The sequence below is a fragment of the Poromitra crassiceps genome (genome assembly GCF_964638095.1).
Source record: "Poromitra crassiceps genome assembly, chromosome: 4".
NCBI classification, from domain to species: domain Eukaryota; kingdom Metazoa; phylum Chordata; class Actinopteri; order Beryciformes; family Melamphaidae; genus Poromitra; species Poromitra crassiceps.
This window is the reverse complement of record NC_139626.1, coordinates 35,011,863-35,028,115: the sequence shown is the minus strand read 5'-3', so window position 1 is coordinate 35,028,115 and position 16,253 is coordinate 35,011,863. Positions and strand designations below refer to the sequence as shown.

At 44.1% G+C, this 16,253-nt stretch overlaps 1 protein-coding gene across 1 annotated transcript in view; it reads right to left on the bottom strand.

Annotated features, from left to right (window-relative positions):
• Positions 1-2,779: 2,779 nt before the first annotated feature.
• The window catches only part of LOC310774404 (Na(+)/H(+) exchange regulatory cofactor NHE-RF1-like), a 47,950-nt gene continuing 34,476 nt past the window's right edge, over positions 2,780-16,253 (bottom strand). Inside the window, exons 2-6 of the mRNA XM_083634471.1 lie at positions 13,123-13,293; positions 12,682-12,835; positions 9,906-9,940; positions 5,634-5,759; positions 2,780-5,294 (exon numbers count right to left, since the gene is read on the bottom strand). Coding sequence (XP_083490597.1) covers positions 5,136-5,294; positions 5,634-5,759; positions 9,906-9,940; positions 12,682-12,835; positions 13,123-13,293 — 645 coding nt within the window. The 3' untranslated portion in view covers positions 2,780-5,135. The remainder of the gene's footprint in view (positions 5,295-5,633; positions 5,760-9,905; positions 9,941-12,681; positions 12,836-13,122; positions 13,294-16,253) is intronic.

Genomic DNA, 16,253 nt, shown 5'->3' with positions numbered 1-16,253 from the left:
ACACAGACGACTGCACTGACCATACAGACAAACCCACAGACCTGCCTGTCTGTTGTTGGAGGATTGTTTCTGATTGGCTGTGTGCGATTTTGGACATGTTTTTGGTTCCGCATTGTGAGATTTCTGATGATTTTGGTCAGTAATGATGTCATAAGGTCCATGACATCATCAGCGATGTCACTCGAGCAATTGTGATGTCATCAGTGATGCGAAGTTGAGCAATTGTGTTCTGTGCATGCCAATAGAGCAGGCGAGAGAAGTCTTCCTCAGGAAACCTGGGTTACATCGTAACCATCCGTTCATCTCTATGCAATCTAAATCCCATAGAGATAAGCACTGTGCCTATCTCTATGGGATTTAGATTGCATAGAGATGAACGAATGGTTACGATGTAACCCAGGTTTCCTGAGGAAGACTTCTCTCCCTCATGAATTCCATGGTAATCAGCGTTGTTGATTACCACTTTAAGACACTTAATTAGCACCACCTGGGTGTGATTGTTCAGCTGTGTTTTTATGTTTTTGATATAGTCTGGTCTCTGGTTTAGAATGCTGCCGCTACTCTTGGCAGTGCACGTGTGTAGCCTACAGACAAATAAAAAAGAGAAGATAAAAGATTAATGAGAATTGATCAAGGGTTATATAAAAACAGACTAGTGTCAATGCCCATTCTAACACAAGAGTGACATGTATTTGAATTGAAATATGTATCAGTATGTGGTGTTTGCCCAGCCCTTCATTGGGAAATGCAGCTTTATAGAGTGGGATCACGTGGAGATGGTCTTCAGAAACTTTGATGAGATTGACCTTGACAGTAAGTAAACATTGTTTCAGATACATGGTGTAGTTGTGGAAAAGTGTGTGTGAGTTTGGAAGAGGAGTGCACCACTAGGTGGAGACATGCATCCATAGCAGTGTTGATTTCGTAGACGAAAACTATGAGGAAAAATGTTAGTCGACTACCTATTTTCACTAGTGAAAACTAGACTAAAAATGTTAGGGAATTGGGAAGAGATCCAATCAGAAGAGAAGAAGTTAAACATCTGTGTCTGTATTGCACATTCAAACCTTAAAACAATTCCAGAATAACAGATGAATATATCTTTACAATAAGTTTGGAAATTCGAATGAATAGTTACGGTTTTCTTTGACTAAGATGAGATGAAAATGCTTAGACACTTAGTTGACTTAGTTTCATCTAAGAGAATTTGCCAATGGCTTGCAGTATTCATCATTTTTCAGCATCACTGTTAGGAGCAGAACACCCGTAGATATGGCCATGGTTCATTTTTCAGCATCACTGTTAGGAGCAGAACACCCGTACATAATAATAATGGCCATGGTTCCAACATTGTCATCTGTCCTCCCAGCAGCAGCACAGCGAAGGCCACGAGGAACATCCTGAATGACAACATGTTCGACGACCTGGCCGATCAGCTGGACGCCATGTTGGAGTAACTTTGATATTGGTGAAGAAAGAGAGACAGTGGAGTTATCAGGGCTCAGGGAGGACTAGGGAGCCTCCCACCTCCAAAGAGGGGGCTCTTGAGGATGTCCTGCCCACGTCTCTGGAGATACCGACCCGACTCTTCAACACGAGCACTTGGCCTTGGGACACACACCTGGGAATGTTATTGGAGCGACAACAGGCGGGAGGAGAGCTGCATTGCGCCTGTGCAAGACCAGAGAGAGAGAGAGAGAGAGAACCACTAAAGGGGAATAAGGGCCAATTTTATTTGTAACGTGTAAATGTAGAGACAAGACTGTTGGCACTGTGTACCTCCATGTTCAGGTGTAGTCAAATATCTCTCAAACTACTGTACATTGAGTTATGGCTATATTTGTACTACTCATGTCTGTTTTTACAAATTCCTAGTTCCTTCCTATTGACTGAGATAGTTCTATTGTATATTAGAGCATTGCACTGATATAGATATATATAGATATGTTTTTATTAATACAATTATTATATAGTCTATAACACAGGGGAAATATTAATAAAATACACTGTTTATTGTATTGCATTACAAGCAGTATTCCATATGGATAGTGATTTGGTGTGTTTTCGTGTGTGCGTTTTTTTTTTTTTTTTACCAAAGTCAATCTTTTATGCGAATCTATTGTCAGGTCAGTTATTGCAGAGGGTTTTTACCGCTCGCCTCAGGGTGCTATGAAGTAAAGTAAACTTTAGTGTGTCAATGGGTGACCTCCCCTTTCCCCCCAATAATGGGAAATGGCATGCTATATTGATTGATTATTCCAATTTGAGAAATTGAAAAGAGTATTCCTATCTACATTGATGTCCTTGTTTCGATCTACACTCCCCAAGCAGGACCTGTTGTTCTGGACTGACTCTCCAGTCATGCAATGCTACAATCTATTTCAATGACGTTTTGTTACATTCTGCATAGACTCATGTTTGTTTGCTGTACTGTCCTCTCAGTCCTCTGTTTGCACCTTATCGTGAACTCAACAAAGATGTAAAGCTTTGATCATTAATTCATCCCATTCCACTCACTCAGGTAATGCCATACACTTGATGCTTATGTACTGTTCTGTTTTGTTTATCAGAGGTTTTACTTCTGAATAGGGCTGCAACAAATTATTATTTTCATCATTGTTGATTATTTTCTCGATTCAATGACTAGTTGTTTGGTCTATAAAATGTCAGAAAATGGTGAAAATATCTATCAGTGTTTCTCAAGCCCAAGATGGCGTCCTCAAATGTCTTGTATTGTCCACAAGCCAAATATATTCAGTTTACTGTCGGGAGTAAAGAAACCAGAAAATATTCACGTTTAAGAAGCTGGAATCAGAGAATTTTGAGTTTTTTGTCTTAAAAATTGCTCAAACCAATTTATCGGTTTTCAAAATAGTTGGCGATTAATTTAATAGTTGACAACTAATCGATTAATCATTGCAGCTCTACTTCTGAACCAGAAAGGCCATTATCTGCAGCACAATAACATCCATATTCTTTATTTATCCTTATGAGGCATTTTGACATCAAAAGTGACATTTTAGCACTACTGATTCCTCTGTTCTGTTTTGATGCATGCCCATTCCTTTCATTAATGATTGACATGTCCATTCTGTATCATCCTGCAAATCATTAAAAGGAGAATTGATACCAAGTAGTATTGTTGGTCTTCTGGGACTGGAAAGATGAGAAAGTTGTGACGTTGTTGCTGGATATTACAAAACAGACTCTCCACACATTAACTTAATTTGATCCAAATGTTATATTCCTCATCAATACACTACAACACAAAGCCAACGACAGTACACCTTAGGTTTCCATATAAATCCAGATGACGATCGGATTAACCAGTGCAACTTTGCGTCCGTCAACAACACGATCAAAACAAGGATTTACACTTTTTCTCACGTCAGTCAAAATACAATTTTCTCTCAAATCATTTACTGTATGTACAAATCTAGCAAAAGATACATCATGAAAAAAATAATCTCAAATTTTTCTTAAAACAGATAAATCATGAGGACACGCTCTGTCTGAGGGTTTGTTTACAGAAGAGAGAAAAAAGATGTCAGCTGACGAACCCTGTAAGAACCGCTGCGTCTCAGAAGAGGGACTGAGTGATCTCAAAGAAAAGATGGATTCTGGAGCACATGGTCAATTTAGCAATTTAGGGTCTAAAAATTTATCGTTTATAAGATGCATCGGATCGTTCACAGATGAAGGAATCGAATTGTTGACAAATTCATAATTTGTTTAAAATGAATGTTGAAATTCAGATTTTAAATCACTTTCTAAATGAAAAATCACACACGTGACATTTAGTGGCTGAGTTGCGGGTTCGGCGGCTGCGTATGTGAGCCCGCGAGCTGCGTCTGCAAGCCCATGATGAACCTCATGATGAACCGGGCGAAACGTTGAGGGGAAACCAACGAGGTAGGGTAGAAATGAGCAATGAGGACGAGGCAGGAAAGGCTGCGGGCGAGGCGGCGCCTTAATAACCAAGGAGTATAAAACGGAATGAAACGGGACGTTTGCACGTCATAATAATTCTTAATTTAACTATTTGTTGTTAGGTGCAAAATTACTACATTGACCGTCTGCTCCAGAATTCCTCTTTTCTATTTCAGAAAGAAAAAGAAAAAAAAAGATTGTCATGGATTGATGTGTTGGCAGTGAAGGCTCAGGAGCTATGATGATTATTCTGTAATCTGTACTGCAGCTTAAATCACAGGCTGGATTGTTCGTTCATAGATGCTGACTATAGAAGCAAATACATATTTCTTAAAACGAGTTGCTGTTGCAAGCAATCACTTCGACTGCACAAATCAAAAGCTCACTGTATTTAAAGACACTAGTGGACCCGTGGGAGTTAGACCCCTCCGCACCACCTGGTCTGGAACAGTCTCAGCCAGGAAGGATGACATCACTGATGGCGACATATGACATCACATCAACCCGGGTGCTCTTTACACTTCCTGAAGGTTTCAGCCCGATCGCACGTAAAATATGTAATTGCCCTAATTACCTAATGATGTGATGTCATCAGTGATAGGGATAATCAGTTGTGTGTATAAATAAAGGAGCAAAAGAGAAAAAGAAAAATAATTTGAGTGTCCCAGAGGCTTTGGTGACCACTGTGTTCCAGACTAGAGGGGGTCTAACTCCCAGAGGGGGTCTAACTCCCAGGGGGAGGTCTAACTCCCATGGGTCCACTAGTATCCTATAATAAGAATGATAATTATAGGATTGTTACAAATTTTATTATCAAAAATCTGCCAATAACTAATTATTCCCTGTTATTCCTTGCATTGTCCTTTTCCTATGAGAAACTGTGTACATCGCTATATTTCTCCTTTTTTCCCCATCTTTACTTCAAACATTCTTCATATATTAGCACTCATTTCTAGTGGTCGAGTGGCATTTCAAACGTTCTTAAAAACAATTAGGAACAGTGGTTGAATCCTAAATGAAAACAATGGAATTAAAATCCGCAAAATAACACCGTTTCACATTAGACGTTCTGAATGAATCGAACATGTGGTGTCAGAAGCGGAAACTGAAGAGTAGACACGAAACAGACAGAGGAGAGAGAGAGGTGGACCCTCCTCTCCTCTCTGCTGGAGGGAGAAGATGCTGTTGTTGTTTGCTGATGTTGTTTATAAGTTGCTGAACAGTTCGTTCCTCTTGCTCCAGTCCATGGGCGGGGCTTTCTTGGCCACTCTCTTCTGGTGGGCCCTCTCCCGGACCTGGGCCAGAGACAGGCCCAAAGCCAGGCCAGAGTCCACGTCCCGGGACGGTTCTGGAGCCCGCTCCATCTGGACACACACACACACACACACACACACACGCAAAATGTACGGTACTGTGGCAAACTTTCTGGAGTTTTCTACGACTTCCCATCATGACTAAGTCGGAGCAAAGACGATGGGATTTCAAGCAAGACACCCCAACTTCAACTCACTTCCTGTAATTTTGTCACGTGGGTTTTGCCCATGGTGCTCCACGCACATGGGACAAGTTAGCCCTGAAGCCTTTCTGGAAGAAGACCTTTCTGTAAGAAAGCCACGCCCCAAACTCATTTGATTGGTCGCCGCAACTGCTTCTTCCTGAAAACGTGTGGCAAGTAAAAAAGATGTGGTGTATAAATGGTGTACCTCTGGTGGTGGGGTGCTAGCGGTTGCTCTTGGGAGCGATGCGTTGGACTTGGACGAGGCATTGGAAGGCGACGGGCTCACTTTGGACACTTTGGGCTGCACCTCTACTGCGGCCTTACAACACACCTGCAACACACCAAAACACACACCTTTCAATTGTCCACTAGGGGGCAAGAGACACCAGTATAAAGCCTCTCCTCTCAGTTTGTGATCTGACCGGCAGATTCACTCAGCACTTTGCAGCAGTTTGCAACTGGGGAAAAAAGGGTGATTGAGAATAGAGTTACTCTCATCACTCACTCATTAATGCTATTATTAACAGCATCGGCACTAATCGGTAAAAAATGTAGAAACATTGAGATGGAGCTAAAAATAGATAGATAAAAAGTAATTCCTGATCATTTCCACATTCCTGCACCGCCGTGTCCATATGACCATGTACATATGTCCATTATGTCTATATGTCCCGGCGTGACTATACAAACTATACGCAATCCACGACCGGTTCCCTAAGCAGCTGATGCTTGTTCTAAAAATAACCTCATGGCTCTAAGTGGCTTTGGACCAGCGCTGTATGCTGCACCCTCACAACAGAAAAGCCCTCCAGCAACATTTGCGAGCTGCTTTGCGATGGGCCATTAACACTTTAACACTGTGAAAAGGACATTTATTTTTGTTTACTACCGATTCCTACATTCTTTAGTTGCTCTGTACACAAAACTTACTCACTTACAGTAGGATCCTCAATAAGGCTTTTATAGAAGTGCTATTTGTTATTGTGGCTGGTTTGACAGAGTTAGGGTTAGACCTGTGGCTTGACACAGGTCTGTTGCACAGTTGAGCTTGTTTGCACATGACAGAACTAGAGATGAAATCGTATGAAAATTTCATATCGCGATTATAGTGAGCAAAATTATTACAAAAATGATCAGGGTCAGTATTATTGTTAAAATGTGCTCAAAATGTTCAAAAACTACTGATTTTGAAATAATTTCACCAAAACTCAGACACTGTTGGGAAACTGTTGCTAACTTTGGTTGTTGATGGACAGGATTTACCATGTTTTTCAAAGCCCAGTAATCAAATGTAGTTTTAATCAATCAATCAATCAAACCTTTATTTAACCAGAAAATAAAAACCCATTGAGACCGAGGTCTCTTTTACAAGGGTGATCTGGCCAAGAAGGCAAAAGCACGTTTCACGTCGTACAAAATACACAAGTACAAATACATATACAAAAATTTCTGTCATTTGACCACCATCAACTCAAAATGGAGAAAATTTAAGACAAATAGAAATGATCTAAAAGACCAATGCCATAAAACAGTACAATCAAAAGCATGCCTCATCAACATGAGAGACAGCTAGTAAAAAGTCAAGAAGAAGAGTGCTACACCTCAAAGCAGGAACAGCAGGTGGCAAGGACCTCAGCTAGTTTTTGTTTAAAACTATATAAAGAGACCAGAGAGGCAAGTTTAAGGCGGGTTTGAAGGTCATTCCAAGACCAAGGGCCAAAGTAAAAAAGAGATCTCCTGCTTACATCAGTCCGCGCGGGTGGCACTCTAAAGCGCACCCAAGCGCTGGATCTGAGATTCACAGAACTCTGAATCAGTACGAACTTAGAGCAGATGTAAGGTGGAAGCTTGCCAAGAATAGCCTTATAAATAAAGATGTACCAGTGTTGCAACCTGCGTGTAGCAAGTGAGGACCAAGCAACCAAAGAGTAGAGCGTGCAGTGGTGCGTCCTATATGCTGAGTTAGTAATAAATCTCAGAGCAGCATGGTAGAGAGGGTCAAGCTTAGCCAGGGCAGTGGGACAAGCAAATCTATAAACTATGTCACCATAGTCCAGCTGTGACAGAAATAAGGCCGTAACCAGCTGTTGGCGGGAGGAGGGAGAAAAACACGCTTTTACTCTGTAAAAGAAACCAATTGTGAATTTGAGTTTCTTGACTAGGACATCGATATGGTGTTTGAAATCCAGGTTCTTGTCCAGCCAGATGCCGAGATACTTATAGGTCTCAATAAACTCAATGGGGGTACCTTCAAGGGTGGAAATAGAAGGAGAAGCAACAACCGAAGACTTAATTGGAGCAAATACAATACCCTTAGTTTTACTTCCGTTCAACAACAGTTTAGATCTAAGGAGAGCATGCTGCAGAGAGTCAAAATCAGACTGTAGAGTTGCAACAGCAGCATCAAGAGAAGGAGCACAGGAATATAGAATGGTGTCATCTGCATATATGTGATACAGGGAGTGGTTAGACAGATGATCGCAGATATTATTTATATACAAAAGAAAAAGAAGCGGTCCCAAAATCGAACCCTGTGGGACCCCCTTTTCTAAAGTAATTGGATCAGAAATTATATCACCAAACCTGACACACTGTGTGCGTTCGAGAAGATAGCTCCTAAACCAAGCAACCACATTTTGACCAAAACCTACCTTTGAGAGGGCATTGAGCAGAATGTGGTGGTCAACCGTGTCGAATGCTTTAGACAGGTCAATAAACAAAGCAACACAAAATAACTTTTTGTCAGTAGCGGCCTTAATGTCGTCTAAGACTTTCAGGCACGCGGTCACAGTACTATGCTTGGTTCTGAAACCGGACTGCATAGGATTCAGGATGCCGTGAGTATCAAGAAAGAATGATAATCAAATTAAAATTTGAAACAGTAATGCCAACCGCCGGGAATTTTATCACACTTGATCATCAAACCGTTTATCATCAAATGTGTGTCATGTGAGCTGCTCTCTATAGAAAATGACATGGCTATTTTTTATAGTTTCTAGCATGCTTCGATGGTGTGGTCAGCTGATAAGAGAGCACACACACACACACACACACACACACACACACACACACACACGTCACACACACGCACACACACAGGGTCAGAGGTCTGTGAATGTTATGTCATTGTCCCTGTGAATGTGATGTCATTGCCCCTGTGAATGTGATGTCATTGTCCCTGTGAATGTGATGTCATTGTCCCTGTGAATGTGATGTCATTGTCCCTGTGAATGTGATGTCATTGTCCCTGTGAATGTGATGTCATTGTGAATGAAGAACTAAAGTGTGTGATTGCGCTCGCCGCCGTGCCGAGCGTGTCTGCATGTGCAGAGAGAACGCAAATAGGCCCTCATTAGTCCACCCATTAGCATAATCCTACACACACACACACACACACACACACACACACACACACACACACACACACACACACACACACACACACACACACACACACACACACACACACACACACACACACACACACACACACACACACACAGGGAATTACAGCCACCTCAATCCCATGATCCTCCAGGCCACAGAAAGGGGAAGAGAGAGAGGGGGAGAGAGAGAGGGAGAAAGAGAGAGACACTGGCCCACTGTCTATTGCTCCCGTTGCCATGGTGAGGGGTCAGCAGCAATGTTATGGGGGCCAATCCACATTTCCCATGGTGTCACTAGTGTGTGTGTGTGTGTGTGTGGGAAGGGAGATGCTGTTCCTTCCTAGAGGAGTGTTTATTTTTGATAAACTCCCTCCTTAGACTGATAAAAGGAGCCAACATTGGCCTATTTGTTTAATGCAGAATTGATCTACACTATAGTGACTGTCTACGAGACACCACTAACCTGACTTATGAGACATTTCCATCAGATTCCAATCCACACATATGAATATGTTTTAATATTGTGTGAAAAAACTAGCACACTCACACGGATACGCACAGGGCATTCAACATGAGGTCCGCAGCCCTCTGACGGGCCACGGTGCTCCACGTGTCTGTGATAAATCACTGATGACATCACAATTGCTCGAGTGACATCACCAATTACATCATCATTGAGTGATGCATAACATCACCCATTTCTATACATACAGTACATATGATATCATTATGACAGACGCTTCTTTTCCCAAAAATAGAGGAGGTTGCTCCCCCTGTGCCTCAATGGACCAGCCACCACTGAGTCGTGTGTGTGTGTGTGTGTGTGTGTGTGTGCGTGTGGACTCACTCCCACGTGTGGCTCTATTTAAAGCTTCATGCCAATACCGTGCGATGCAATAACGCAGTAAAGCCCTATAAATAATCTATTGAGTTGTAGATCGTTTAATTAATAACGTTATGCGCAAGATGCTTTCAAAAAATAAAACTTTGTATCGTAATTTCAATGTGTAATGTAGTTTTACAGTATTTTTGTTACAATGGATTAAAAAACACACACACACACACACACACACACACACACAAGTCCTCACCTCGTCCTCCTCTGATGCAGGCTCAGGAAGAGGTCCTACAAGAAGGGACAAAGAAGACAGAAAAGGCTCATTAACTTTACAATTTGGTCAAATTGTGTTTGATGTCCTTTACTTTGATGTATATTGCATATATATACTATATGTATGTAATGTATGTAATATATATATATATGTACATACAGTCAAGCATAGACCCAATTAAGAGTCATTGATTAAGCCTATTCATGAACACCCTTATTAGTAACTAAGGCCTAATAAGGAAACCTGCACCAATCTGGCTGCAGTTTATCATGAATTATGTGCTCGTTTAGAAATGGCTTCCACATGGAGTTCTGCTGATTTTTGCTTGATCTTTGCACTCTATTCTCCCGATTTTTTATCCCATTTTTATCCCCCATTAGTGCTAATTTAATTTATTTATTCTGGTTGCTACTCCACCCTCTGCCGATCTGGGGAGAGCCGAAACTGGCTCCATGCTTCCTCCGAGACATGGGCAGTTAGCCAGCCGCTTCTTTTCACCTGACAGGGGAAGCTTCACCGGTAGGACATAGCACGTGGGAGGTTCACGCTATTCCAACCAGTTCCCCTCCCTCTGAACAGGCGCCCTTAACGACCAGAGGAGGAACCACATTAGCAACCAGATATTGCATGTTTTTGGTGAAGGGGGTTCCTATATGAAGGAAACCCCCGGGAGGCACGGGGAGAACATGCAAACTCCACACAGAAAGGCCCTTTTGACAACCCCACCCGGGCGGTGGGCACTCGAGGACATGCGGACGGGCACGCATTCCTTCAGCGCTCACAGCGTCCCAGGTGGGAATCGAACCCAGGACCTTCGAGCTGTGAGGCGACAACACTTACCACTGCACCACCGTACCCCCCTTTGCACTCTATTCTAATGATAACTAGGAGATTAAAGTGAACCTGGATTCATCCTAAGGGCCACACCCTGCCACACCAAACCCATGGTTCATACTGATAGATGATAGAACAGACCCTTAGTGTAGCTGAACTGGATCAGATAAGACAGTACCGTGTGCATGTACTTCACACACCTTCTTAAACATCAAATTCAAAGACTTTTCAAGGACTTTCCAGGCCCCATTGCCTCAAATTCAAGGACCCAGCAGGGCATAGTTTGAGACATGGATCAAGGTTCATTACTGTTACAACACTGAGAGTTTTTATAACGAGTACTAGCAGCTTTACAGAAGCTCACAGACAACAATTATAAAGAGTCTTGAATGTGTGATGGGAGACTATGCGCCCTATCGTCGTACGGCGCTATCGTTTGCGCTGCCGTTTGCGCGCCTCTTATTGCTATCTTCCCTGCGTCTTAAGCTATCGTCTGCCTCCACCGTCCAGTTTTGCGCTGGGATCTAAGCGCAGACACAGGTGTAGACGTGGCCCAGTGTCATTTTGCACTCTGGCGAAGATACCGTCGGTATGTTCTGAGCGCAAAGAGAGGTTTGGGCGTTGACCGTGCCAAAATAGGCGTTCCAGCGCAATGTGTTAGAAAAAATGGCTTTGGGTGCTCTCAATTTTACCGCCATCAAATAGCTGGTCTTAGCGCAAAAAAAACTACGCCAGGCGTACGCCTGAGCACAGACAGTATTCTCCGGGCAGTGCAGGAAATCCTTGTTTACGCACGGCATGGATGTCACTCTCTAACACCTCGCGCCTGCACACACTCTTCTCTCCTCGGAATGCCACGTTGATTTTCAACTATAGCCTACATTGCAGAAAAAACACACCTTGATTTAAAAATGAGAATTCGTTTGTCATGGTTTTATTAGGCTACATAATTACTGACCATACAGGTTTGTTGTGTGAGTTAACAGTAGATTACTTTTGAGAAAGTTGAGATGGTGTTGTGCCAAGCTGCCTCTCCCCAAAACACCCAGGGCACCGACCGGTAGTGTCCGGCCAGTACAGTAACCTCTTTCCCTGCATTTGCACGCATGCAAGACCAGCTTCTCCACAGCGCGGATGGCGTGACCGCAGTCAATGGCTTAACCAGAGTGGACAATTCTGACACAGGCTATTGAAATAGGCTAGAAGTAAAATCTCACACATTCCTATCCTATTAAAGAAACAAATATTTGTAGATGTGTAGGCCTATGTTATAGCCTATATGAACGAAACGTCTAATTACAGTAAGCGCACGCTTTGGGACATCACTGGGTAATTGCACGGCGGCACTCTCTCTCTTCCCTCTCTCGTTCTCCCCCCCCTCTCTCGCTCTCTCTCTCTCTCCCCCTCTCTTTTCTCTCTCTCTCTGTTTCTCTGCTTGCTCTCAGCAAGAAAGAAGGTGGTGACGCTGTGGCTTTTAAGGGGAGTGATGATTCACAAGGTGAGAACCTTGTGAATCCTTTATGGGCATAAACACGCCTATGGAGGTTTGCGCCGAGATGACGTGAAGCGCAGCGGGCTGACACGCCCACAATTAGGGCTTTGCGCGGCGCTATTCCAACGCAAAACGGGCGCTAACGCAAAATTCCCGCCGTTGCGAAGATAGGGCCCTAAGTGTTTAAACACTTTCTTGCACAAAATATATAAATTCAAGCACTTTCAATGCCTTGATAATAAAAGAAATTATCAAATTCACAACCTGTCAAGGATTTCAAAAACTGTGTGAACGCTGGCATGTGTGTGTGTGTGCATGAGTGCGTGCGTGTGTGTGCACATGAGTGTGAGTGCGTGCGTGTGTGTGCACATGAGTTTGAGTGCGTGCGTGTGTGTGTACATGAGTGTGAGTGCGTGCGTGCCTGCGTACCGTTGAGGTGCTCCTCTGTGGGCACAGTGTTGCAGCTCTTGAAGAAGTCCTCTGTGTTGGGGTCGATGACCAGCAGGCAGGTCTGGTCTCCTCCTGCCTTGATGGCTGCCACCACCTCTGAGTGCTGCATACCCAGCACCGACATGCTGTTCACCTGAGAGCAGAGCCCGGGCGGGCGCAGCATCAGGAATCTCTCTCACCCACTTCCACATAGGACTTGAACAAATCTGGAGTCATGCAACCCCTAGTGTGTGTGTGTGTGTACCTGGATGATCTTGTCCTGTGTGTGTGTGTGTGTGTGTGTGTGTGTGTGTATGTGTGTGTGTGTGTGTGTGTGTGTGTGTGTGTGTGTGTGTGTGTGTGTATGTGTGTGTGTGTACCTGGATGATCTTGTCCTGTGTGTGTGTGTGTGTGTGTGTGTGTGTATGTGTGTGTGTGTACCTGGATGATCTTGTCCTGTGGCTTGAGGCCAGCCCTCTGTGCGGGGGAGTCTTGGTCCACGGCTCTTATGTACTGGCCCGGTTTGTTCTTGTCGCTGTGCAAGTTGAAGCCGTAGCCACTCGAGCCCTTCTTCACGTGGCAAAGGCGAGGCCGCAACTCTGCTTTTCCATCCTGCAGAGACACACAGAGAGGAAGACATACATCTTTGACAGTGTGACAGTTCATCTCAGTTTGTGCACATCTTTGACAGTGTGACAGTTCATTTCAGTGATAAAGATGGTACAATACTTACTAGAACATACCTGTGAGCACATACAGTTGTTACTCATTTAGTTGGCCACTTTGCTGCAGCAGTGCCTTTATAGAGTACCGCAGGGATGACATATTTTTGTAGTTTGAAGGCGGAAGTCCCCGACATGTGGGAGCTTCAGGGGAAAAGTGGATGGGTTTTTTAGAATAAGGATTTCACTTAGGTCGCTCTCACATATATGCTGTTTGGCCCGCTTTAACCGCGCCAGAGTTCATTTCCACGGATAGTGCGCTTTGTTTAGGGTGGTGTGAAAGCGCAAACGAACTCTGTTGCGGAACAAACAAGCGAACTCTGGTCCGCTTGAAAACGTGGGTCTCGATTCGTTTGCAAGTTAACTCTAGCGCGGTTCATTTGTGGTGTGAAAGCAAACCGAACCAAACACAAGAGCAAATATAGGAAAGGCAGTGCATCATGAGTAGAAGGCGGTAGAAGGAAGCAAAACACTGCACACGGGTCGGTGCGCAGCAGTGAGGGGGCGTGGCAGCAGTGAGGTGGGCGTGGCAGCAGTGAGGGGGGCGTGGCAGCAGTGAGGGGGGCCTGGTAGCAGTGAGGGGGGCGTGGCAGCAGTGAGGGGGGGCGTGGCAGCAGTGAGGGGGGCCTGGTAGCAGTGAGGGGGGCGTGGTAGCAGTGAGGGGGGCCTGGTAGCAGTGAGGGGGGGGGCGTGGCAGCAGTGAGGGGGGCGTGGCAGCAGTGGGGGGGGCGTGGCAGCAGTGAGGGGGGCGTGGCAGCAGTGAGGGGTGTGTGGCAGCAGTGAGGGGGGCGTGGCAGCAGTGAGGGGGATCTTTTGTAATGAACAAAGAAAACTTAAATAACAAAAAGCCCCACTTTTACCACTGTGGCAGCACCTTGGCAACCCAGCAGTAAGCTGGCCAAATGAGATGAGTACCATCTGTAGTAGTAATTTAAAAAGTATATATATAGTACAAAGACACACACCCTAGACCACGTAAAAGTTGACCAAAAATCACCATTAATATCGCTAATTATGTACAACAACTATATTGTCTGGCGGCACTTGAATAGCATTTAATTAATTATTGTCCATTTTACTCTTTCAGCTTCACTGGTGCATGATTATTTATAAAAACAATGAACACAGTAGTTTACAGTGATTTTAGAACAGCTATATAACACATAATAACGGTCTAATAATAGGCAGTCAAATGCCAGCCTTGTGTGGCTTATCATAAAATGCAACAAATACATCCCACAAAACAAACTGTGCTTGAGCAGGGAGAGAGCTCAATAACCGGGTGATGATTTTCACATTTAAAGAGAAAGGCGCCCTTTGGTGGATGCAGTGTTAGTGTCACACACCATAATGCTGCACACCTGACAGTTATGATGCAGTGTTAGTGGAACAACACTGGAACAATGGTGCCAGGACAACCACCTCTCTCTGAACGTCTCCAAGACAAAGGAGATCATTGTAGACTACAGAAGGGGGGGGGGCGCACACACCCCAATCACCATCAACGGCACAGTGGTGGAAAGGGTGGACAGCTTCAAGTACCTGGGAGTCAATATCCACCAGGACCTGACATGGGCCAACCACACCGCCACTGTTGTCAAAAAGGCCCAACAGCGACTACACGGACTCAGGCGCCTGAAGAAATTCGGGCTAAGGCCAAAAATTCTCAGGGACTTCTACAGAGGCACCATTGAAAGCCTGCTGACTGGCTGCTTCACCACCTGGTACGGGAACTGCACCACCATGGACCGCAGGGCGCTAAGAAGGGTGAGGCGCACGGCCCAGCACGTAACAGGATGTGAGCTGCCAGAACTGCAAGATCTGTACAACCAACGGTGCCTCAGGAGGTCCCTGAAGATCATCAAAGACACAAACCACCCCCACAAGAGTCTGTTCTCCCTGCTACCCTCAGGGAGGAGATACAGGGTCCCAAGAGCACGCACAAATCGCTTGAGGGACAGTTTCTTCTCGCAGGCCACGAGACTCCTTAACATATACAAATAGTGTAGTAGCCGTACTGTACCGCACTACAGCTGCTACCATCACGTATGACTAATGTTCAATAGTATGTTTAATTAGGTATATGCTATTTGCACCTAACAGAATGTTATTATGTTTAATTATGTTTAAAGTATGTTCATGCCATTTGCACATATGTGCAGTGAATACGCCACTGTCTGTGGCGTGTCTTACTGCTTTATTGCTTGTTGCCTCTTGTTTTTATTTATTTATTTTTATTTTTTGCACTATGTAACGGAGTCTACAGCACAAGAATTTCACACGTGATACTTGTACTATGGAGTGACAATAAAAATCTTGAATCTTGAATCTTGAATCTAGTGCCACACACCATAATGCTACACACCTGACAGTTATGCAAGGGACATGTCAGGGAACAACTTCCCTCTTCATGTACTGTGCTTGTCTAGACAAAAACCTCAAGTCAGTTTCAAACAAGCAGAACAGGAGGGACAAGGTTATAAAAAGTGCTCAAGAAATGCCTGGGCAAAAGACTCAGATCATTATGTATGTGGGACTCTAGTTGGTATATTCATACTTCATAGGATAGTAGCAACGGGACACAATCTAGTGTGTGTTTGTTTCTATGTATGTATATACTGTATGTATGTATGCATGCAATGTGTGTGTGTGTGTGTGTGTGTGTGTGTGTGTGTGTGTGTGTGTGTGTGTGTGTGTGTGTGTGTGTGAGAGAGAGAGAGAGTGAGAGAGCGTGGGTAGCATGCTGCTGCTGACTTCACTTCCTCTCTACTGTAGGTGAAGCATTACAGCATCTTCATTTAGGTTACCATTGAAAGCCATCATCTGGACTTACTGCTGCTGTGGGATGTA